Source organism: Dendrobates tinctorius, unplaced genomic scaffold (genome assembly GCF_039654945.1).
Source record: "Dendrobates tinctorius isolate UK_male_01 unplaced genomic scaffold, ASM3965494v1 ptg000001l, whole genome shotgun sequence".
Taxonomy (NCBI): domain Eukaryota; kingdom Metazoa; phylum Chordata; class Amphibia; order Anura; family Dendrobatidae; genus Dendrobates; species Dendrobates tinctorius.
Genome location: NW_027361669.1, coordinates 16,036,571 through 16,061,587, shown reverse-complemented (window position 1 = coordinate 16,061,587; position 25,017 = coordinate 16,036,571). Strand labels below are relative to the sequence as shown.

At 44.4% G+C, this 25,017-nt stretch overlaps 1 protein-coding gene across 1 annotated transcript in view; it reads left to right on the top strand.

The window, feature by feature from the left end:
• Nucleotides 1-25,017, top strand: part of DDX41 (DEAD-box helicase 41) — a 41,329-nt gene that overhangs the window by 4,461 nt on the left and 11,851 nt on the right. Inside the window, exons 3-11 of the mRNA XM_073568364.1 lie at nucleotides 8,130-8,289; nucleotides 9,180-9,254; nucleotides 9,543-9,603; nucleotides 11,867-12,003; nucleotides 14,336-14,408; nucleotides 14,528-14,681; nucleotides 16,181-16,317; nucleotides 22,736-22,898; nucleotides 23,239-23,370. Coding sequence (XP_073424465.1) covers nucleotides 8,130-8,289; nucleotides 9,180-9,254; nucleotides 9,543-9,603; nucleotides 11,867-12,003; nucleotides 14,336-14,408; nucleotides 14,528-14,681; nucleotides 16,181-16,317; nucleotides 22,736-22,898; nucleotides 23,239-23,370 — 1,092 coding nt within the window. The remainder of the gene's footprint in view (nucleotides 1-8,129; nucleotides 8,290-9,179; nucleotides 9,255-9,542; nucleotides 9,604-11,866; nucleotides 12,004-14,335; nucleotides 14,409-14,527; nucleotides 14,682-16,180; nucleotides 16,318-22,735; nucleotides 22,899-23,238; nucleotides 23,371-25,017) is intronic.

Here is a 25,017-nt window from a genome sequence, read left to right as displayed (position 1 = left end):
TCCAGTTTTTGCTTAGCGTTGCATAGGAGGCACACCTAAGATTTTTTTTTTCACTCCATTTTTTTTTCGACGGGATTACAGATGAAGAAAAGTGGGTCTCTTGTGAGACTCCCGGCATGACTCCTTCCTCGGTCCCCTATTATGGGGTGCCCGGTTGAAGTCGAGATGGTTATTCCCTATGCCACTCCTTCCCCAGTCCCTCGGGTGCTGGTTCGAAGTCGAGAGCCCCCCTCCTTCCCCAGTTCCTTTTGGGTTCTGGGTCGAGGCGAGGATGAAGCCCCCTGATGGTGACAGCAGCACCCTCCCTAATCCCCCTCGGGTGGCATTAGGTTGAGACGCCTCAGGTAGGGTCTCTACAGACAGCACTCTGCAGCTCCCAGTAATGAGCCAGCACACTGCAGCTGCATCCAGGGACCCCAGCACAGCTGCGGGCTCCTGTCAGGGCCGGAGGGAGTGCAGGCAGGCATGGCACATTAGAGGCACAGGGCTCCCTGCGCCCCTGTCTCTGTTGAAGCACCAGCCCTATAGTGCTTCAGGGGGACCCCTCACAGGGCACCCCTTCCGCTTATATCCCCACCGCTATCCTGCCTTTCAATCTGGGGGGGTCCGGTTCAGATCCGACCCCCCCTCCGGGACTTCCGCGCCGGCCTGGAGCCTTCCTGTGCATCAGGCACCTAATTTAGGCCGCGGCTTCGGCCTAGCTGACGCCGCCGGCACCTCTCCGCCCCCCCCGGCCCGCCCCACCGATGACAAATATGACACTCTGCAGTGTCATAGAGGGGGCGGATCGAAGCAGAAAGTGCGCGTTTCCACACAGCTCTGCGCGCTTTTTTTTTTTCAGCTCTCCGCCCCCCTTCTTCCCCTTTTCTCGGCGGCCGTTTCTGCTGCAGGATAGAAAGCTCAGCAGGACGCCAGTCTCCGGGGGGCACAGGACTGTGGATCTTCGGTGCTGGACCTAGGGGCAAACTGGTGGGGTAAGATCACGGCTGGGTTTTTTACTAAGCTGTGAAGTCCATATCCCCCATAAGGCTCCGTTAGAGGTTTCCTCTGCATAGCCACCCCTGTAGGGTCCTCTGCATAGCCAGCCCTTCTGCACTCTTGCACTATGCTGGGCTCAAGGTCCAAGAGAACCAGGCAGGATTGTTTTTATGCATTCTGCACAGCCTGCAAAACCAATCTACCCAGTGGCAGCACGTACCCGCACTGCCGGGCCTGTATTCAGAATACTGGGTCAGAACCTCAAGAAGCCCCTACCAATGCCTCGGTATCGACTAACACGCCGGAATGGGCTACCCAGATGTCACAATCTGACGGTCTATAGATAACCTAACCTCCGCATTGCTTCAGGATCTGCAGGGTTATACCTCGGCTATGAATGTTACCCAGCAAAGGGAGAGCGTGACTCAGGGACATGCTGTTCTTGACGCACCCAGACGCAAGCGGACCCACAGGTCGCGTTCATCTGCGTCATCCCATAGCACACGGTCATCCCCCTCGAGGGAGAGACACCGTAGTTCCAGGTCACCTAGACCATCCCCTACCAGGGACAGACAACACGGATCTCCACAGCGATCCCCGACCACAGAAAACCTCCACCCCGGTTCACCCACCAGGGGACGCCTCAGCGATACACAAGATTCGGAAGGTATCTGTGACTCCGACTCAGACAACGAGACGGAGGGGTCCCTGATACCAATTCCCCCTAGCAATACAGCGCTAGTCGAGGACGTAATCTCTTCCATTCATCGGGTGCTGGATATTTCTGATCCGCCCCCAGAAGCGCCAGAACACAAGATTTACTTTGAAGGTGTTCTGAAACCGCCTAAGGTCTTCTCTAATCACCCAGAATTTAAGGCGATCCTTAACAAGCAGTTTTCACAGCCTGAGAAAAAATTGGCCAATCGCAAATATTTGGAGGCAAAGTATCCCTTCCCGCAGAAGGACACCAAGGAATGGACAGATCCACCCGAAGTGGACCCCCCCCAGTCTCTAGACTAGCAGCACAGACCCTGCTCTCATGATAGCTCAACCCTCGGGGACGCAGTAGACCGGCAGGTTGAACTCATGGCTCGTTCAATTTTTTAGGCTGCAGGGGCCTCCCTGGCTCCCGCGTTCGCTTCAGTTTTGGCTGCCAAGGCCATTCTGGCTTGGGCCAAAAAATTACACGCCAGCCTCCAAGCATCAACCCCTGAGCTGTCGGACCTAGTGGTTCAAATAGCAGTTGTAGCAGATTACATGCTTCATGCAGCTCTGGATTCTGCAAGGGGTGTAGCGGGGATAGCATCCAACGCCATCACGATTCGGCGTATCCTCTGGCTGCGGGAATGGAAAGCGGACACGGCCTCAAAGAAATCCCTCACGCACCTCCCGTACCTCAGTGGGCGGCTTTTCGGTGAAAAGTTGGACGCAATGATATCCAACGCCACCGGGGGTAAGAGTACCTTTCTCCCCCAACTAAAGGCTAAACGCACTTATAAAAGGCGTAACCAAACACGATTCCGATCCTTTCGGAATTCTTCGGGCTGTTCCATCTCGAGTCCAGAACAAAATTGTAACCGTTCCCCTCACAGGGACAACTCATGGCCGCCGCAAAGGCCGGACAAGACCTGGCAGTCAAAAGCAGGCCAGTCGAAGCCCAAAGGAGGGAAACCTCAGACTTTCTCCTCATCATGACTCACTAACTCCGGAAGACACCCCACCCGTAGGCGGACGACTTTTGCTCTTTCAGCAAGTCTGGCTGCCTATTACAGAAGACTGGTTGGTCAGGGAAATAGTGTCTTCTGGATACAAGATAGAGTTCACTTCCAACCCACCGAACCGGTTCTTCCTCTCTGTTCCCCCAAACCCGCCAGCCAAGGCTCGTACCTTTCACCAAGCGGTTTCTTCCCTTCTCCAAGCAGGAGTCATAGTACCGGTTCCCGCGGCCGAGCATTTCCGAGGGTTCTACTCCAATCTATTTGTAGTCCCCACGAAAGGAGGCAGCGTACGGCCCATATTGGACCTAAAACAACTCAACAAATACGTACGGGTTCGTCATTTTCGCATGGAGTCCCTTTGGTCCATCATTGCGTCCATGGAGCAGGGAGAATATCTCGCCTCCATAGACATACAGTCATATGTAAAAGTTTGGGCACCCCTATTAATGTTAACCTTTTTTCTTTATAACAATTTTGGTTTTTGCAACAGGTATTTCAATTTCATATATCTAATAACTGATGGACTCAGTTATATTTCTGGATTCAAATGAGGTTTATTGTACTAACAGAAAATGTGCAATCTGCATTTAAACAAAATTTGACCGGTGCAAAAGTATGGGCACCCTTATCATTTTCTTGATTTGAACACTCCTAACTACTTTTTACTGACTTCCTGAAGCACTAAATTGGTTTTGTATCCTCATTAAGCTTTGAACTTCATATCCAGTTGTATCAAATCATGAGAAAAGGTTTTTAAGCTGGCAACTTGCAAGTAGTTCTCCTATTAGATTCTCCTATGAAGAGTGGCATCATGGGCTCCTCAAAACAACTCTCAAATGATCTGAAAACAAAGATTATTCAACATAGCTTTTCAGGGGAAGGATACAAAAAGTTGTCTCAGAGATTTAACCTGTCAGTTTCCACTGTGAGGAACATAATAAGGAAATGGAAGAACACAGGTACAGTTCTTGTTAAGCCCAGAAGTGGCAGGCCAAGAAAAATATCAGAAAGGCAGAGAAGAAGAATGGTGAGAACAGTCAAGGACAATCCACAGACCACCTCCAAAGACCTGCAGCATCATCTTGCTGCAGATGGTGTCACTGTGCATCGGTCAACAATACAGCGCACTTTGCACAAGGAGAAGCTGTATGGGAGAGTGATGCGAAAGAAGCCGTTTCTGCAAGCACGCCACAAACAGAGTCGCCTGAGGTATGCAAAAAGCACATTTGGACAAGCCAGTTACATTTTGGAAGAAGGTCCTGTGGACTGATGAAACAAAGATTGAGTTGTTTGGTCATACAAAAAGGCGTTATGCATGCGCTGTATTGTTGACCGATGCACAGTGACACCATCTGCAGCAAGATGATGCTGCAGGTCTTTGGAGGTGGTCTGTGGATTGTCCTTGACTGTTCTCACCATTCTTCTTCTCTGCCTTTCTGATATTTTTCTTGGCCTGCCACTTCTGGGCTTAACAAGAACTGTACCTGTGTTCTTCCATTTCCTAACTATGTTCCTCACAGTGGAAACTGACAGGTTAAATCTCTGAGACAACTTTTTGTATCCTTCCCCTGAAAAGCTATGTTGAATAATCTTTGTTTTCAGATCATTTGAGAGTTGATTTGAGGAGCCCATGATGCCACTCTTTATAGGAGAATCAAATAGGAGAACTACTTGCAAGTGGCCACCTTAAATACCTTTTCTCATGATTTGATACACCTGGCTATGAAGTTCAAAGCTCAATGAGGTTACAAAACCAATTTAGTGCTTCAGGAAGTCAGTAAAAAGTAGTTAGGAGTGTTCAAATCAAGAAAATGATAAGGGTGCCCATACTTTTGCACCGGTCAAATTTTGTTTAAATGCAGATTGCACATTTTCTGTTAGTACAATAAACCTCATTTGAATCCAGAAATATAACTGAGTCCATCAGTTATTAGATATATGAAACTGAAATAGCTGTTGCAAAAACCAAAATTGTTATAAAGAAAAAAGGTTAACATTAATAGGGGTGCCCAAACTTTTACATATGACTGTACAAGATGCATACCTGCATATACCGATTGCTCCCACCCATCAAAGATTTCTCAGGTTCGCAATCAACCAGGACCACTACCAGTTCGTGGCTCTCCCGTTCAGACTCGCCACGGCTCCAAGAACGTTTTCCAAGATCATGGCAGCCACCATGGACGTTCTACACTCCAGAGGCATAGTAGTCGTTCCATACCTGGACGATCTCCTCATGAAGGCGTCCACCCTCAAAGACTGCAAGATCAGCGTCTCAATCACAATCGACACTCTGAGTCGCCTGGGCTGGTTAGTCAACCTACAAAAGTCATCGACTACCCAGAGTCAGTCTCTGACCTTCCTGGGGATGCTATTCGACACCTCTAGGGGTCTGGTGCTCCTTCCCAAAGACAAGGCACTGGCTCTCTGTCTAGGAGTTCGCATCCTCCGCTGCCCCCCCCCCCCCCCCACCGATCTCCGGTTTGTTATGAGAGTCCTCGGCAGGATGGCGGTAGCAATGGAAGCAGTCCCATTTGCCCAGTTTCACCTCAGGCCTCTCCAACTAGCCATTCTCAGGTCCTGGGACAGGAACCCTTTTTCCCTCGACAGGAAGTTCCGACTAACATCGTCAACCAGGAGGTCCCTGCACTGGTAGCTCAACCAATCTCGCTTGCAACGGGGAAATCCTTTCTCACAGGTCAATGGAAGGTCCTTACCACCGACGCAAACCTGACAGGTTGGGGTGCGCCTACATCACAGGGCAAGTGGTCACCAGTGGAAGCGAACATGCCTATCAATATCCTGGAAATTCGGGCCATCTTCCTGGCATTGAGAGCCTTTCGTCACTTACTGGCTGTCTCTCATATCAGAGTACAGTCGGACAATGCCACGGCAATGGCATATGTGAACCACCAAGGCGGGACCCGCAGTACCCAGGCGATGAAAGAGGTGATACATATCCTCCACTGGGCGGAAGTCACGGGGTCGGTACTCTCTGCGGTCCACATCCCGGGTGTGGACAACTGGGAAGCCGACTTCCTCAGCAGATAAGGAATGGACTCGGGAGAGTGGTCTCTCCACCCCAAAACTTTTCGCCAGATCTGCCATCGCTGGGGGATCCCGGACGTGGACCTCATGGCATCCCATCTCAATGCCAAGGTCTCCAAGTTCATGGCCAGAACACACGATCTGCGGTCGCTCGGAGCAGATGCCCTGGTTCAGGACTGGACCCAATTCCAGCTTCTGTACATCTTTCCACCTCTCCCCCTCATATCCAGAGTGGTGAGGAAGATCAAACAAGAGGGAGTTCCAACCATCCTAATCGTGCCGGACTGGCCCAGACATACATGGTACGCCGATATCATATAACTTAAGGCAGACGCCCCCTGGCGTCTCCCCGACCGTCCCGATCTTCTGTCACAAGGCCCGTTCTACCACCAGAACTCAGGGGCTCTCAATTTGACGGCGTGGCCCATGAGACCTGGGTTCTAACTCAGGCAGGGCTCTCACCAGATGTCATTAGAACCATGATCAGGGCACGGAAGCCAGCCTCCGGCAAGATTTATTGCCGTACTTGGAGAGCCTTCTTTACCTGGTGCGAATCTCGCAGCCAGAGCCCACTCCCTTATTCCCTTCCCAAAGTACTTGGTTTTCTCCAATCGGGTCTGGACGCCAAGCTGTCCCTCAGCTCGCTTAAGGGCTAGCTGTCAGCGCTCTCAGTGCTTTTTCAGAGACGCATTGCTAACAGGCCGCAAGTAAGGACCTTTCTTCAGGGGGTTTCCTGATTGGTACCCTCCTACAGATGTCCACTGGAAACGTGGGACCTCAACCTGGTCCTGACAGCATTGCAGGGACCACCTTTCGAACCTCTTAAGGAAGTCCCACTGCACCTTCTATCCCAGAAGGTGGTCTTTCTGGTGGCAATTACTTCGCTACGCAGGGTATCTAAACTGTCAACACTCTCCTGCAGACGGCCCTTCCTGGCTTTTCACCAGGACAAGGTGGTTCTCCGTACGGTCCCATCCTTCCTTCCGAAGGTTGTGTCCAACTTCCACCTCAATGAGGAAATTTCTCTGCCATCTCTTTGCCCGATTCCGGTTCATAGAGTGGAGAAGGCTCTGCATACGCTTGACCTTGTCAGGGCATTGCGTATATCCGTGTCTAGGACTGCGCCTTTCCGGAGGTCTGATTCCCTTTTCCTTCTTCCGGGAAGGTGTCCGTCAGGGTCTGCCGGCTTCCAAAGCTACCCTTGCCAGGTGGATCAAATCCACCATACAAGAGGCTTACCGCCTTAAAAATTCTCTTCCGGCCGGTATTACGGCACACTCTACTCGGGCGTGGGCCTCCTGGGCCATTCGGCACCAGTCTTCGGCACAACAGGTGTGTAAGGCGGCCACTTGGACTAGTCTACACACGTTTACGAAACACTACAGAGTCCATACCCAGTCTTCAGCGGACGCGAGCCTGGGTAGATGGGTTCTGCAGGTGGCGGTGCCCCAACTTTAGGGACCTGTCTGCACAATATTCGTCCATTGCTTCCCACCCAGGGACGGCTTTGGGACGTCCCATGGTTCTGTGTCCCCCAATGAGGCGACAGAGTAAAGGAGATTTTTGTGTACTCACCGTAAAATCTCATTCTCCTAGCCTCTAATTGGGGGGGACAGCTCCCACCCTGTTGCCCTTATGGGCCGTTGTTACGGTTGAGTTCTCATATTGTTCTTTGAGCTCGTACATGGTAGCCTTATTACAGGCATAGTTATGTTATTTCTGTTATCTTCCTCCTAATGCTTTTGCACAAAACTGGAGAAGGCTGACGCCATCCAGGGGTGTATACTGCAGAGGAGGAGCCATAGTTAATCTTTTTCAGATTATGCATAGTGTCGCCTCCTAGTGGATAGCAGCGTAACACCCATGGTTCTGTGTCCCCCAATTAGAGGCTAAGAGAGATTTTACGGTGAGTACACAAAAATCTCCTTTTTTTTTTTTACACACCTCCAATTGTGGAACTTATTTATTCCAAGATCTATAGATTAAAATAAACTTTGTTCATGGGAAATCCCCTTTAAATTGTCCTCCAGTTGAACAATCCCTTCTTAAATACTGTAGTCCCCCATTATAAAGAGAAAACAGATACTCTTCTCCCGCAAAGGTGCCATTCCTGGCCTGTGTCTCCCGTGGCTCTCGTGACATTGTTATGCTGCATCCAGGCTAGGCAACACAATGAAGCTGAGAAGTTAGGCTGGATTCACACATACTTGGTTTGGGGTTCGTGGACCAGCCATTGGTCTCCTGACTTGACCTCAACAGCCTTAAGGGCATATGATTTATGAAGCTATAGTATATGTGTCAGGAGAACTATGACTGCTATGTACTCGGACCACGAAAAAGGACACGTGACTCCTACCTTAAAAGTATTTTTCTTACTGTTTGCAGCTTCAGAAGCGTCTGCAGATGCGAAATAAAGGAGTCATAGAAGAGGAACAGAAGGACAGTGGCAGTGAGCATCGGGCGGATGAAGATGACATTCCTCTGGGCCCCCGATCTAACGTCAGCCTTTTGGATCAGCATCAACACCTTAAGGAGAAAGCAGAAGGTCCGTGTTTGTTTGTGTGGAACCTTTACTATTGTCTACATTACTTATGTTTTTTGCAGTTTTATCAACTGAATATTTGTAGCGGACCTACTTTAACACCTGAATATTCTGCTTTATGACAACAAACTAGAGGGCTAGGTCAGGTCTGCAATGAAGCCAAACACCACTGAATAATATTGTGCCATTTGGCTAATAGAAACAATGCAAGAATACAGGCGAGTCTGGTGTATCCATGTGGAGAGGGCTTCTGCTCCTCCCCTCCACATTCCATACAGTGTTTGACAGCCTACTATGTATTTGCATTAAAGTGGCCACCCATCAGTCACTGGTGACAGGTTCTTCTTATGAATACATTTTTATGCCAATCTGGCCGAATAGAGCTTACATAGAGCAGAGTATTTAAGTGACTGGTTCGCTATAAAAGGTCACTGCACTGTTTGTTTCTCTGCCTGATCTTATATTGGGCATATCTGTTGGTAGAGTTCCATAGACAGCTATATTATTCAGTTATTTATTTTCTTTTCTTGTATTGCTCCATATAATTCCACAGGGGCTTACAGTCTATTCCCTATCAATATGTCTTTGGGGTTTGGGAGGAAACCCATGCAAACATAGGGAGAACATACAAACTCCTTGTAGATTCTGTCCTTATAGAGATTTGATCCCAGCACCCAAGTGCTGCAAAGTAGCAGTGCTAACCACAGAGCCCCCATGATGACCTGTGGTGCATCATGCCCATGATAAGGCACAGCACACACTCGAGTCTTTTTGTTGGATGTAAAAGGTGAACAGGATGACACGCTTTAAAGCCACATAATGTCATATCTGATGTATAGTGCATGGCAGCAGATATAGTGGATGTTATTTTCATGCATATATTTATTTGACAGCAAGAAAAGAATCTGCAAAGGAGAAGCAGCTGAAAGAAGAAGAGAAGATCTTGGAGAGTGTGACAGAAGGAAGAGGTGAGCACAATCTTGAATTACCTAATGTGTGGGTGTATTTATGGCCTCAATACATATTTTATCCCTTCATCATAAAGAAGAAAACATTTTTTTTTTTGGTTTGGTATACAAGTAAAAATAATAGTAAAATTAATAGTATTGAATATTTTCCATATCGTGTCACTGATTTACTAATCATAGATAATTATATTTACTTGATGACAAAAAACGTTTGAATTACATAATTACATTTAAGGTGATCTCCACCTGTTTTCATTATTATTATTTCATTGTTTTCTTTCCATAAAGCTTTGATGTCTGTGAAAGAAATGGCAAAAGGCATTACATATTATGACCCGATAAAAACCAGGTAAGCCCACACTTTTAAAATACATTGCTGCAAATGTGCCTGTAAAAACTTTTTTTTTAGTCTTTAAATGGAGTCTGTCAGCTAAAACTGATAACATACATGAAATACATATGGTCCTGTTCATCAAAGCTTTCACGCTAGAATTCTGATGTAAAAGCTTTGAAAAGTCACAAAATGTAGGAGCGCCTCAGTGTTGCGCAAAAATTTTGTGACTTTTGGTGGTTTCACTCCAGTTTCTCCCAGCTCTGCCAAAATGGAGCTGGGAAGGGATGGGGGTGGGACGTCACAGCTTGTCTATTTCATGGCGAGTTGTGGCGGTCCTCACCCCAGAAAACTCACTCTAGTACCTGACTGGATTAAGAGTTCTGGTGTGGCGCACCTCTTCATAAATCCGGAGCAACTTGCCTACAGCACGCCCTCCACATCAAGATGGACTTTCAATCTGATTTTTGCTTTGTTGGGGAAATAACACACATGTATTACATATTTAGTGCTCTAATTGCTGCTTTTGATGAAATATGCTAATTAAAGTCCCTGGTACACCCTTGGTGTGGTCAAGCGGCTCTGTACTTTTTCTGTCCCGTGATTTTTTTGCATGTCTCTGCCTCTTATCCTCTCATATCTTCTCCCTCACTGATGATACAGCACTGACTTGCTTGACCTTTGCAGACATTGCTCACTCCAGTCAGGCCATTGCTGTCAGTCGCCAGTAAGAGAGATGAGGGCAAGCAAAATTAGTAAGTCGACTGGTACATTGAGCCTGTTGGCCACCCCAAGGTTGCATCATGCACCCTATAGCAGGGTGGATTGATTTAAATCACGCCGATTTAAATCATGATTTAAATCACGATTTAAATCAAAAGATTTTTTTCTATTTAAATCGGATCGATTTAAATCATGATTTTAATCATGATTTAAATCACTGATTTAAATCAAAAGGTTTTTTTTTAATATAAATCACGATTAAAATGAGAAGTGAGAGCAGTGTGCATGTGCGCCCATAGTTACACGGACGAAACTAGGGGCAACGATCTAACGCCAGGGTGAGGGGGGGGACCCCAAAGTAAGTAAAAATCTTTTTTGTTTTACTATATGGCAATAGGTAGGTGTTTAAAAGCAGCATGTCTTAATTGTATAAACTATTAATAGCCTCCACATTTTGTTCATACTGCCCCTTTAATTCCACACTTCTAGCTTGGTTTCAGTTTTGGTTTAGTTTCTTTTTCCCTGCATTCAGTTGACATGCCCAAACTTGTTGGATAGTCAGCAGTACTTGGCTCAGGCTGTAGTAACATCAGCAGTGCTTGGCTCAGGCTGTAGTAACAATCAAACTTCATAAGTGATCTGTGTGAGCCATGGCAGTAGGTCGTAAGAGAGACTCTATTTGGGTTCATTTTGTTGAGATGCCAGCAGCAGATCTTTGAAAGAAAGGTGCAAGAGCAAAGTGCAAATACTGTCAAAAGGATATCCAAGGACTTGTTTGCCGTTTGAAATCACATTATGAAAACTGCAACCAGAAGGGAAATGAAGATGTTGATAGTGATACAACTAATGTCAATGAACCCCCACAGCTTCTTATGCACCAGGAGCCTAGTACTAGTGGTAAGTCTGGCAATTAATTTACAACCTATTTTTTTAACAGACATTTTACTGGGATGGTTAAAGTCTATGAAAAGAAAAATGATTTAAATCAAAAAAATCTGATTTAAATAAAAAAAATCTGATTTTTTTTTATTTTTTTAAAAAAATCAAGATTTTTATCCACCCTGCCCTATAGCAATGAGGAAACGATTAGCTCTATATCCCCTTCAGTATTTTTTTGTGTGTTGTAATGGCTTTCTCTTGCACTGCCTGTACATGAATGGACTCCTAAACTTTGAACCAAACTGCTTATTGTAATGAGTAAGGTCACCGGTTACCTTGTTGTGCCGTTTGGCTCTGCCTGTGTGACGTTCATGCACATTAACTAGAATGGAATTCGGGTGGAAAAAGTGACATCCTGGAGCATAACTAAAGGGGATTCAGGCTTGAACTCTGTATTGTTTCATTTTGCAATCTAAACTGAATCAAATATTTGTTATTAATGTCATAGAATATTTATCTATTTCTAATGTTATACCTGTGGATAGGGGATGTGTTTTCCATGGGATAACCCCTCTATGCTGCATCCAATCCTTTATTCTTCAGGGTATATTTAGCTCTTTTTTAGCTATAAATTGTATTTTTAGTCTGTAGTTGGTAACCATAGTCTTTATTTTGTAAGCTGGAGAGCACCACGGAATATTCTTGGGATGTCACAAGCTCGGCATGAGCGTGTCCGGAGAAAATACCACATCTTGGTTGAAGGGGATGGCATTCCTCCTCCTATAAAGAGCTTCAAGGAGATGAAGTTTCCCGCAGGTGAGAATAGGCTACGGACACTTATATTATATACCGTGCCTACAAGTAGTATTCAACCCCCTGCAGATTTAGCAGGTTTGATAAGATGCAAATAAGTTAGAGCCTTCAAACTTCACACAAGAGCAGGATTTATTAACAGATGCATAAATCTTACAAACCAAAAAGTTATGTTGCTCAGTTAAATTTTAATAAATTTTAAACATACAAGTGTGGGTCAATTATTATTCAACCCCTAGGTTTAATATTTTGTGGAATAACCCTTGTTTGCAATTACAGCTAATAATCATCTTTTATAAGACCGGATCAGGCCGGCACAGGTCTCTGGAGTTATCTTGGCCCACTCCTCCATGCAGATCTTCTCCAAGTTATCTAGGTTCTTTGGGTGTCTCATGTGGACTTTAATCTTGAGCTCCTTCCACAAGTTTTCAATTGGGTTAAGGTCAGGAGACTGACTAGGCCACTCCAACACCTTGATTTTTTCCCTCTTGAACCAGGCCTTGGTTTTCTTGGCTGTGTGCTTTGGGTCATTGTCTTGTTGGAGGATGAAATGACGACCCATCTTAAGATCCTTGATGGAGGAGCGGATGTTCTTGGCCAAAATCTCCAGGTAGGCCGTGCTATCCATCTTCCCATGGATGCAGACCAGATGGCCAGGCCCCTTGGCTGAAAAACAGCCCCACAGCATGATGCTGCCACCACCATGCTTGACTGTAGGGATGGTATTCTTGGGGTCGTATGCAGTGCCATCCAGTCTCCAAACGTCACGTGTGTGGTTGGCATCAAAGATCTCGATCTTGGTCTCATCAGACCAGAGAACCTTGATCCAGTCTGTCTCAGAGTCCTCCAAGTGATCATGAGCAAACTGTAGACGAGCCTTGACATGACGCTTTGAAAGTAAAGGTACCTTACGGGCTCGTCTGGAACGGAGACCATTGCGGTGGAGTACGTTACTTATGGTATTGACTGAAACCAATGTCCCCACTGCCATGAGATCTTCCTGGAGCTCTTCCTTGTTGTCCTTGGGTTAGCCTTGACTCTTCGGACAAGCCTGGCCTCGGCACGGGAGGAAACTTTCAAAGGCTGTCCAGGCCGTGGAAGGCTAACAGTAGTTCCATAAGGCCTGTTTCACACTTCCGTTTTTGTGTCCGCCAAACGGATCCGTTTCCGTTTTTTTGACGGAAACGGATGCCAACGGATCCGTTTTTAACAAAACGGATCCGTTTTTTTGACGGATCCGCGGTAACCGTAATGGAAGTCTATGGGACAAAAAAAACGGATCCTGCAAAAAATGGCGGATCCGTTTTTTTACGGAAAACAACGGATTTTGACGGATTTGAAAAAACGGAAGTGTGAAACAGGCCTAAGCCTTCCACTTCCGGATGATGCTCCCAACAGTGGAGACAGGTAGGCCCAACTCCTTGGAAAGGGTTTTGTACCCCTTGCCAGCCTTGTGACCCTCCACGATCTTGTCTCTGATGGCCTTGGAATGCTCCTTTGTCTTTCCCATGTTGACCATGTATGAGTGCTGTTCACAAGTTTGGGGAGGGTCTTAAATAGTCAGAAAAGGCTGGAAAAAGAGATAATTAATCCAAACATGTGAAGCTCATTGTTCTTTGTGCCTGAAATACTTCTTAATACTTTAGGGGAACCAAACAGAATTTGGTGGTTTGAGGGGTTGAATAATAAATGACCCTCTGAATAAACTTTTCACAATTTAAAAAAAAAAAAAATTAAACAAAGAAATAACATTCTTTTTTGCTGCAGTGCATTTCACACTTCCAGGCTGATCTACAGTCCAAATGTCACAATGCCAAGTTAATTCCGAATGTGTAAACCTGCTAAATCTGCAGGGGGTTGAATACTACTTGTAGGCACTGTATATTATATTGTATGTATAATATTTGAGTAATACGTACGTTAACATTTTGTTCTAATTATCCTTTATGGAAATGTTCAGACTTATGGTCTGTATCCAAATATGCAGATTGGTAATTAACCCATGACTGACAGCTCATGTCCTAAATCATATCACCCAGCTTCTTCCTATGTGCTATGTCACATCTCTTTATAACGTTCCACTGAGCAGAGACCAGGCTTTATTGCACTGCCACTGGATTTTTTTGTGGGTGAAATATTAGGTGCCTAACATTAGAATATTTCCATTCTCCATTATGCCTCTTCCCAGCTTTAATACTCTTTCTGCAGTTTGGTATAATGCCATGTGAATGACAAATTGGTAATGTCAGGCTGGTTGTGTAGCAGGAAAACTGGAGAAGTACTCTGTAACTTAGTAAATATGCATGTTTGGTAAAAGTTGTGAATTTAATGACAGCTATTCTACGTGGACTGAAGAAGAAGGGAATTCTGCATCCTACACCTATCCAAATTCAAGGCATCCCAACAATGTGAGTACTACAGTTTATACTTATTTTCCCAATTTTTCTCAGAATGATGTGATATAACGTTTGTAAGAAAATTCTACCTGATACTTTTTTGACCACAAGATCTTTTCTCTCTCTCACAGCCTGTCCGGAAGGGATATGATTGGCATAGCATTCACAGGATCAGGAAAAACTCTGGTTTTTACATTACCAGTTATCATGTTCTGCTTGGAGCAAGAAAAGAGGTTGCCATTTACAAAGAGGGAGGGACCTTATGGACTCATTATTTGCCCGTCAGTATGTATCTTATGCGCTCCTCTTATTGTAATTATTGTTTGGTGCTAATGATAGAAATCTATTCATTTTGCCCAATTTATAAAAAAAAAAAAGCCTACAAATGGCGATTTAAATTTGCTTTCATAGGGCCTATAGTTTTACACAATGTTATGTAGAAGAGCAGTGCTCTGTGCATATTTTACTACATTTACACAGGTTGTCTGGCAGCGTAGCTGAATGTGTGTGGTAATAGGGGTTATCGATTGATTGTACCCAGAGTAGGTCAGTCTATACAATATAAATATAAGACGTGAGTCCGTGAGCCTGACAGTATGTGATTAAAAGAAATACTCATGAACACAATCAGACTTAGAGGACATATTCCTGGCATAATGAATTATACCTAGTTGACTCCGCCGTTGTGTAGGACCTAAATATAGATCAATCGCTAAAAAGCCAATACAAAACGGGTGGAAAAACCACTCATATGTGACTACAGATCCAGTATAAAAATATATATATCTTTATTGGACAGTTATACAGAACCAGACAACAACAGTGGTGCATTACAAGACAACCCACGCAAATATGGGAAACAAAGCGGACCCCCTTGAAAACTCCAGATAGTACAGTACAAAATCAGAACAGAGTTATAACAATTTTTACAATGTCACATCCATGAATTCTTATACGGTACCATTACCAATTAATATATTATGTGACTATAATTAAATAAAACAGTCTGAACAGAACCGACCCTACTTAGACATCACAAGATTATCATAACCACATAAATGGGTTTCTACATAAGTGTATGTACACATTTGTCGCCCCACTAGATCACTGTATAGCTGCATACTATAACTCAGAGCATGATTGGCAATTGCCAATCATGTGGCCGCTAACATCATAGTCTAATCAGCACACCTGTGTCGCCATACCAAGTCAATATAAAGCGCGAATGTATACATCTGGCAATTGCCAGTCTCAATCATGCTCTATCATGTGGCAACTATATCCATATATGGAACCCTATCCTATCTCACATGGGCGATGTGATGCGGTGTGGGAGTCCTAGGGGGGTCCGCGCGTCTGCCCCGATTTATGGGGGCAGACGTGCAGACCCCCCTGGGACTCCTACACCGCACCGCCCTGCATTGGTAAGGGTTATTGCTAATGTTTTTGGACATCACATCGCCCATTGTGAGATAGCATAGGGCTCCATATATGGATATAGTTGCCACATGATAGAGCATGATTGAGACTGGCAATTGCCAGATGTATACATTCGCGCTTTATATTGACTTGGTATGGCAACACAGGTGTGCTGATTAGAGTATGATGTTAGCGGCCACATGATAGAGCATGGTTGCGATTGGCAATTGCCAGAGTTATATTATGCAGTATGTGATTGTATAGCCATGTTAGAAGATATTTCCATGGATTTCCCTTATAGTGGTAATTTACTGAGCGCTGATCTTACTGAGTTTGCTAAGCACTGTTGGCTATTTTACTCACAGAGAGAATTGGCCCGTCAGACACACAGCATCATTGATTACTACTGCCGATTGCTGCAAGAAGACAACTTTCCAACCTTACGTACGGCACTGTGCATTGGTGGTATGTCTGTCAAGGAGCAGATGGAAACTATAAAGCAGTAAGTTCCACTTTCTTATGTGGCCTATATATAGAAACTATGACCAGACTAGATGGAGGCCCGATTATAATGTCATAAGGACAGGCTTTGCAGTGTTGAGAATTCCCCCCCCCATGTAGTCACCCACCTATCCACTCTCTCTTTCCCCATGTGCTGACTGCTCCTATCTGTGCTCTGTTCTTTGACCTGTCTACCCCATGTGCTATCCCCCTTGTCTGCTGTTTCTCCTTCCTGTGCTGTGTTCTCCTCTCATGTGCTGTCCCTTTTGAGCTGTCTCCCCCCTGTGCTCTCTCACCCCTGTGCACTTTCTCTCTCCCCCATCTGCTGTCTTCTCCTCTCTTGTCATCTCTTGTTTGACCTGTGTACCCCATCACTAAACAGTCAGGGCACAGCATGTCAGGAGAAATTTCTACGTAATTCTACTTAAAGGGGTTTTCCCACGAATGAAAGTTCATTTTAAAAATTGTCTGTGTGACCGTGTACAGAATATACCACAGCTCCTGGGCAAGGGAAAGGAAGCAAAAGACAATACTGACATTACAGCAGGAGATTGCAGAGGATACATTTTGTGAGGTAAAATATTGTTTAAAAAGTCAGTGAAATATTTTACCTCACAAAATGAATCCTCTGTGATCCCCTGCTGTAATGTCAGTATTGTCTGTTGCTTCCTCCCCTGCCCAGGAGATGTAGTATGCTCCGTACACGGTCAGACACAGACAATTTTTAAAATGAACTTTCATCTGTGGGAAAACCCCTTTAATAATAATAATCTTTATTTTTATGTAGCTCTAACATATTCCGCAGCGCTTTACAGTTTGCACACATTATAATCACTGTCCCCGATGGGGCTCACAATCTTAATTCCCTATCAGTATGTCTTTAGAGTGTGGGAGGAAACCGGAGTGCCCGGAGAAAACCCACGCAAACACGGGGAGAACATAGAAACTCCTTGCAGATGTTGTCCTTGGTGGGATTCGAACACAGGACTCCACGCAGGCGCAGTAAATCATTCGACTGATCCCAGCGGCTAACCACTGAGCCACCGTGCTGTGACCGGCTTCCTTTGCCTGTAGATGCGTCGCGTATCTGCCGCTGGGATCAGGCGAATGATTCACTGCGCCTGCGTGGAATTCGCGCAGGCGCAGTGCGACGGTGTTCCGCTGGTGGTACCGCGCATGAGGCTGCGTGAATGTGTGGGTGTGGTGCGACTGCTTCGCTGGTGGTACTGCGTGATAGGTTGATACCAGCAGCAGTTTTCATATTGAGACACCCATCACTTGGGTGTCCCAATGTGGCGGTCGGTGAACTTCCTCCGCTTGGAATTCTGGGATACAGTGACATCTGGACAGAACAGGAAATGAAACCATTACAAGGCAATTATATAAATAGATATATCTTTAAACCTTAAAGCAAATCTGTGATCACAATTTAACCCCCTACACTATTTATGTTCATGTAGCTCTTGCAAAGGAAAGTCCAGATATAATCTTAGCTAGACAGTCCGTCCGTTCCTTGGTTAGCAAGAAATCTGTGTTTGAATTGTAAGCAGGTAAAGTGCTTTGGATGCATGAAGGCTCATCCCAAAAGTGTCACTCTGGCTCTTTTCCCCACTGAGCGCTGCCTTCTCCTGTCTGACAAACTGTATACTACGTGGCTTCAAGCAAAGGAACTGTCAGTCAAGCAGGAGATGAGAGTGCTGGGCAGGGAATAGAGCTGGACAGACTGAGGCTTGAGAAATGCTTCCATGCTACGCTTTAATTTTCTAATTGATTGAAACGCGGATGTTTCGGTAACAGAGGATGAATGGTCTAGGTAAAGGTAATTTTGGACTTGCTTAATGCGCATATAAATAGCTTGGGAGGAGGGGGCTTGAAAAGCTGCTGGCAGATTCCCTTTAACATTATAGTCGGGGATTCCTGTTTTTAAGAAAAATGAATTGGACTTAGTATATGTGCTGGGCAAGACTCCACAATGCGAATTGAACCTAATTTGGCCAGTTGTCATGATAAATTGCTCATAAAAAAATTGTGAATGGAAAACTTTTTAAGCTCTTTCTGCACATGTGAATGTACATGTATGTAATCAGAACAGCGGTGGTGTAGGCGTTCTGTCATTACCACCTCTAGCAGAAGCCACTTGTAGTATAGTTTAACCCCTTTCTGACCTTAGACGTACTATTCCGTCCATGCGCTCTGGGACTTAATGCCCATGGACGGAATACAGGGCCTTGCGACAGTATTCGGGCCCCCTGGAACTTTTCAGCCTTTTCCCACATATCATGCTTCAAACATAAAGATACCAAATGTAAATTTTTGGTTAAGAATCAACAGCAAGTGGGACACAATTGTGAAGTTGAACGAAATTTATTGGTTATTTTAAATTTTTGTGGAAAGTCAAAAACTGAAAAGTGGGGCGTGCAATATTATTCGGCCCCTATTGAGGCTGCCTATGCAGCATCAGTAGTAAAAAGATAGAATGAAAAAAAAATAATAAAAAAAAATTTGACATTCTCACCTTCCGGTGTCCCGCGTAGCATCCCCAGGCCTCAGCGATGCTCCCGGCAAGTCCCGTTCCCAGCGATACCTTGCGACAATGACCCCAGATGACGTAGCATCTCATGAGACCGCTATGTCATCACAGGTCATTGTCGCAAAGCATCGCGCCTGGAGCATCGCTGAGGCCTGGGGACGCTGCGGGGGCCGCCGGAAGGTGAGAATATCACAATTTTTTTTTTTTTTAAACTCTATTTTTTACAGGGATACAGTACCCAGGGCCTGGAGGAGTCTCCTCCCCTCCAGACTGTGGGTACCATCCGCACATTTTCCGCTTACTTTGCATATGGTGGGCCTATAGCCACAATCAGAAAGTAAGCGGAACAATGCTTTCCTATGTGTACGGAATTCCCGCAATTCCGCAAAAAGAATGAGCATGCTGTGTATCTTTCCGCGATGCGATTCCGCCGCGGAAAAATACGCAGCATTAGCACAGCATGTGTGAAATGCCATTGAATGCAATGGGTCGCTTATTTTATGCGTTTTCGCGGCGAAAAAACGCATAAAATCCGCGGGAATTCCGCACGTGTGCACATAGCCTTAAAAGTTGTAAATTATGAATTGGTCTAAAACTTTCAGATGATGGAAACCTTGCTCATAACAGCAAAACAAAATAAATCCCACAAAACCATGTAAAGCTAATCTTAAAAAGTGCTCAAATTAAATAAAGAATTAGAACTAGAGATAAGCGAATCAATTTGCAGGAGCCCGGTCCATAGGCCACATCAGTATTCTAAGGCCACTGAATGGAAGCCCTGCAAACCAGCCTCCTACCTGCCATCATCCCTGGTGTGTTTTCTGATTCATTGGGCCACCGTGTTGGCATGTGTTCATAATGCTGCAATTATGATGTTGTGCCAGATCTACATGTTTTGCTGTAAAGCTCTGTTCTTACAAGGTACCATAAAATATAACTTTTATTAATCACTTTAAAGTTTGAAAATGGATGACTATAACCACCACCAATTATAAAAAATAAATAACAATAACGGGGTAAACAGTGCCTCACCCAGTTAGACCACTATCATATGCCTACCTTGCCGCGGAGGTAGGCACCTTAAAATGCGCATATAGTGTCCCCGTTCACTACGTCTGACCCTTTTGGACCCTAGTTTTCATTATGAATCAACACTATATCAATTGTATGCTATACAAATGGTGTCACACAACTGTTTCAACAGATAAAGTGATAAGTGAATGTTAATACAACAATACATCAATCAATCATGTGCACCTTAGGAATGCTGGGACAGGGCATAGCTACATAAAACAGTAGTGCTCACGTTTACCCAATGTTTGACCCAAAACAATAGGATTTGATAGTGAAGAATCAATCGTAATCAATGTATTTCACCAGTTTAAGATCTAATTTGGGGCAGCACGGTGGCTCAGTGGTTAGCGCTGCAGCCTTGCAGCGCTGGAGTCCTGGGTTCGAATCCCACCAAGGACAACATCTGCAAGGAGTTTGTATGTTCTCCCCGTGTTTGCGTGGGTTTCCTCCGGGCACTCCGGTTTCCTCCCACACTCCAAAGACATACTGATAGGGAATATAGATTGTGAGCCCCACCCGGGACAGTGATGAAAATGTGTGCAAACTGTAAAGCGCTGCGGAATATGTTAGCGCTATATAAAAATAAAGATTTATTTATTTATTTTATTTATCTAATTTGGTCCTGACAGCAAGTGTTAGATGTGCGATATAAGATGCATTAGAAATCCATTAGAAATCATTGCTAAACAATTTGGAGCTTATTGCCATAACGACTGCATTTCCCCTGTTAAGGTTCATCAGGAGTATTAAATAAGGTAATTAGGAATACAATAGTCTACTTAGCTAACAGTTGTCCTCAAATAGTATGGTCTTGAGTTCACAAGGTCCATTCCCTCCAGATGTGCGCCAGATCTACAAATCCGAGGAGGCACGAGTATTCTGGGAGCTGGGGGGGGGTTACAGGGCTCCCATCAAGTTCCTTCAGGGTACTTATGTGGCCGCTGGACCTAATTACTGCAAAACGATTCACTCATCCCTTATAAAAATGGCTTTCTGAAAGCTGAAACATCATGAAAATAGCACTAGAAGTAAAGACAGGTAAATCAAGGTTAATTCTCTATGTAATAGTCTTCTCCTTAGTCCCAGAACAGTTTGCACCACACTTTATGGCCCATCCTCTGGTCTAATGATACTAATTGTCAGCATTATATGCATCTGTTCTGCTTGTGTGAGACTGTGCCAATGGTGCGGCTGTACACCAGGCCAAGCTCTGCTTTGTTCAAGCGTTATCTGTTTGGAGAGCTTGGTTGTCCTAACTATAAGAAATACTAGTATTTTGCATGGATACATTTTAAAGGAAATCTGTCACCCTTTTTTTCGACTATGAACTGCCTCCACTAGCATCAGGGGCTTATCTACAGCATTCTGTAGATAAGCCCCCGATGTAACCTGAAAGATGAGAAAAAAAGAGTTAGATTATACTCACCGGGGGCGGTCCAGTCTTGGTCTGATGGGTGTTGCGGTCCGGCGCCTCCCATCTTCTTAACAGTGACGTCCTCTTCTTCCCTTCCTGTCGTGGCTCCGGCACAGGCGCACTACTCTGCCCTGTTGAGGTCAGAGCAGAATACTGCAGTGCGCAGGTGCCGGACCTCTCCACTGTCCTGTCCACGGTGCACAACATAATGAAGTTTACAACCTATGGCACTGTAGCTAATATCCTTGCACGTTGGACGACACAGAAAAATTGATGGGTTGTAACACAGGATAATCCGGGTGATGGATAAGCAGCTCCAATCAAGTTACAAAGAAATTCAAGCTTTCCTGCAGGTACGGACCTGTAGAGGCGATAGTGAAGTGTAAAAAGGTCATTGTCCGCCATGTCTTTCGTTTTCTTCTGAAATCCGTTCACCTGCATTGCAATATTAGTACTACCACACTTTGTTATTGTCCAGTATGTCAAGATAATAAAAATGGACTGATTTACCTGCAGACCAGGTGAGTGCTGACATTCCTTCTTCTCTTTGAAAGCTAGAGACATAAAAGAGACTGCAGTTTGCCAAAATGTATGTAAGCCGGAAAGTGTGTGGTGAACCGATGTGACCAAGCTAGAGCTTTTTGGTGAAGCACATCATTATACTGTTTACTGAAAATGGAATGAGGTCTACAAAGAAACCACATTACCTAAAGTAAAATATGATGGAGATTCAAAGATGTTTTGGGGTTGTTTTGCTGCCTCTGGCACTGGGTGCCCTGACTGTGTGCAAGGCATCATCAAAGGATTTTAGTTCACATTCCCAGTGTCAGAAAGCTGGGTTTGCATCCTAGGTCATGGGTCTTCAAACAGGATGATGACCCCAAAAGTACTTCAAGAAGCACCCAGAAATGGATGGAAGCAAAGCGCTGGAGAGTTTTGAAGTGACCAGCAATGAGTTTGGCTCTAAATCCTGTTGAAAACCTGTGGAGAGATTTTACAATTGCTGTTGGGAGAAGGCATCCTTCAAATATGAGAGATCTGGAGCAGTCTGCAAAAGAGTGGTCCAAAATTCCAATTTAGAGGTATAGGACGCCTGTTGGTGGTTATAGGAAGTGATTGATTGCAATTATTTATTCCAAATGTTGTGCAACCAAATATTATGTTGAGGGTGCCAACAATTTTTTTTTGTCCTGACCACTTTTGGGGTTTTGTGTGAAATTTCCAATTTGCCTTTTTTTCTGTTTTGTTTTTATGTTGTTCAATACACAAAGGAAATAAATGTGTATAACAAAACGTGTAATTGCAATAATTTTCTTGGATATATATTTATAAATTGTACTATTTCTCTCATAGTGTGTGATTTATACATGCATATTAAAAAAAAAAAAATACTTCCTGCAGGGGTGTGCACATGATGGTGGCAACTCCAGGGCGGCTTATGGACCTGCTTCAGAAAAAGATGGTGAGCTTGGATATCTGCAGGTATCTTGCCTTGGACGAGGCTGATCGTATGATTGACATGGGCTTTGAAGAAGACATTAGGACAATATTTTCTTACTTCAAGGTACTTTTTTTTTTTTTTTTAATTGAATATGTATTATTGCTTTGTGCATGTTTTCTATTTTCATAATGTGCAAGATTTTCCGTAAAGCTTTAAAGCATATCAGTACCCCAATTTAGTTTTTTTTTTTTTTTTAATCACATATTGATAACCCAGGCCAGTGTGCCGCATTTTAATTTATTTCTGAAGCTTTTTGTATAAATTATGGTAATTAGTAATTTATAAATGGTACTGGTTAGAGGGTGCTCTGTTAGAAGATGTGAGGGATACTCTACTATAGTCTGGTACTTTAATACTTTTATTTGGGATGTATTTTTCTGTTAAGAACTGTACATTTCTTTAGGGTCAGCGACAAACTCTACTTTTCAGTGCCACTATGCCCAAGAAGATCCAGAACTTTGCTAAAAGTGCTTTAGTGAAGCCAATAACTATCAATGTTGGGCGAGCAGGCGCTGCCAGTTTGGATGTCATACAGGTGAGTGATCTCTAAGTACTTGCTTAATAGGCGTTGCTGGGCATGTTTTCCTTGAATATTTGAATATTGAGCTTGACTTTTCATTTGTCAGTGAGACACACATTTGTAAATTAGGATCCTAGAATTGCGAGTACTTGTAATTTTACATGGTATCTATGCAGTTGCATGCCTGCATCGGTCAGTTGTATGTAGAAGGGGTCCTCTGGCATATGAATAAATTGACTTCTGGGTATTAAGGCCCTCATACACATTAGTGGAAGTTTTGACAACTTCACCAATTTCAGCCAGGCTAGTTGACCAGCCGATGTTTTTGGGGTCTCTTTCGTCCCGCCTCCGAAAGATATGATTGAGGTGGTAGTTGAGAATCAGAAGTGAAAACAAATTAGAATATGTATTACACCTTAGATTCATTCCTTAAAGCACCCCCTTTACCCACTTTTACCTCTGATGACAGCCTTACACACCCTTGGCATTCTCTGATGCCGCTTCATCGGGGGGGTGACCTGGGATGGCTTTCCAACAGTCTTGAAGTAGTTTCCAGATGTATTGAGCACTTGTTGGCTGCTTTACCTGCACTGTATGGACCAAATCGGATCTCTGGTGATTGTGCAAATCATGTCATCTGACACCGCCCTCCATTCTTTTACTTATTGGTCACGTAGCCCTTACTTAGCCTGTAGGTGTGGCTTTGGTCCTTGTCCTATTGTAACACAAATGATGGTCCCACTAACTGATAACCATATGGGATGGCGTGTCATTGCAGAATGCTGTAGTGCCACGCTGGGTTAGATTACTTTACGAATGGTGTCACCAGAAAAGCATCCAAACACCATCACATGACCCCCTCCATGCTTCGGCGTGGGCTTGACACATGTACAAACCATCCAGTTACCTTTCCTGCTTCTCTCAAAAACATGGCGGCAGTTATTAAAATCACAAACTTTGAATCATCAGACCACATTTTCATTGATGTAATGTCAAGTCCCTTGTGTTGCTTAACCCAAACAAGAGTCTTATTGTTGGCATTTCTCAGTAGTTAAAATCCTGCTTATCTTAGTTTTCTCTGGACAGTTGATGTTAAGATTAGAGATGATCGATTTATTTTTTTTTTTTGTCCCCGAATCTGATTTTGACAAATTCATGCCATGTTCGAACACTATTCGTCCTGAATGTATGTTTGATGATCGGTTCTGAAATGTATTCGGTAATTTCTACTCCCTGTGACTCTAATGACGTTCGGCTGTGTTCGACAAATATTGCAAAAACAATATTCAGTGCCAATCGTATTCGAATCCGAACAAATTGGCTCATCTCTGGTTAAGTTGTGTCTACTGTTTGACATCTGTGCATTATTTATGATGGCTGTTCTCTGAGGTGCTGGTAACTCTGATGTCCTCTGCAGCAGAGCAATCCTTTCATAGGCCTCATGGGAACCAGTTTAATTGTAGTGATTGATGGTTTTTATGACTGTACTTGAAGATATCATCAAGGTTTTAGCAATTATGTGGATTGGCTGACCTTCATGCCTTAGAGTAATGATGGACTGTCTTTTTTTTCTCTTAGTTGAGTGATTCTTGACATGTTATGGCTTACAGCAGTTGTGCAATAGGGCTCAGCACTGTGTATTTAGCTGTGTACCAACACGGA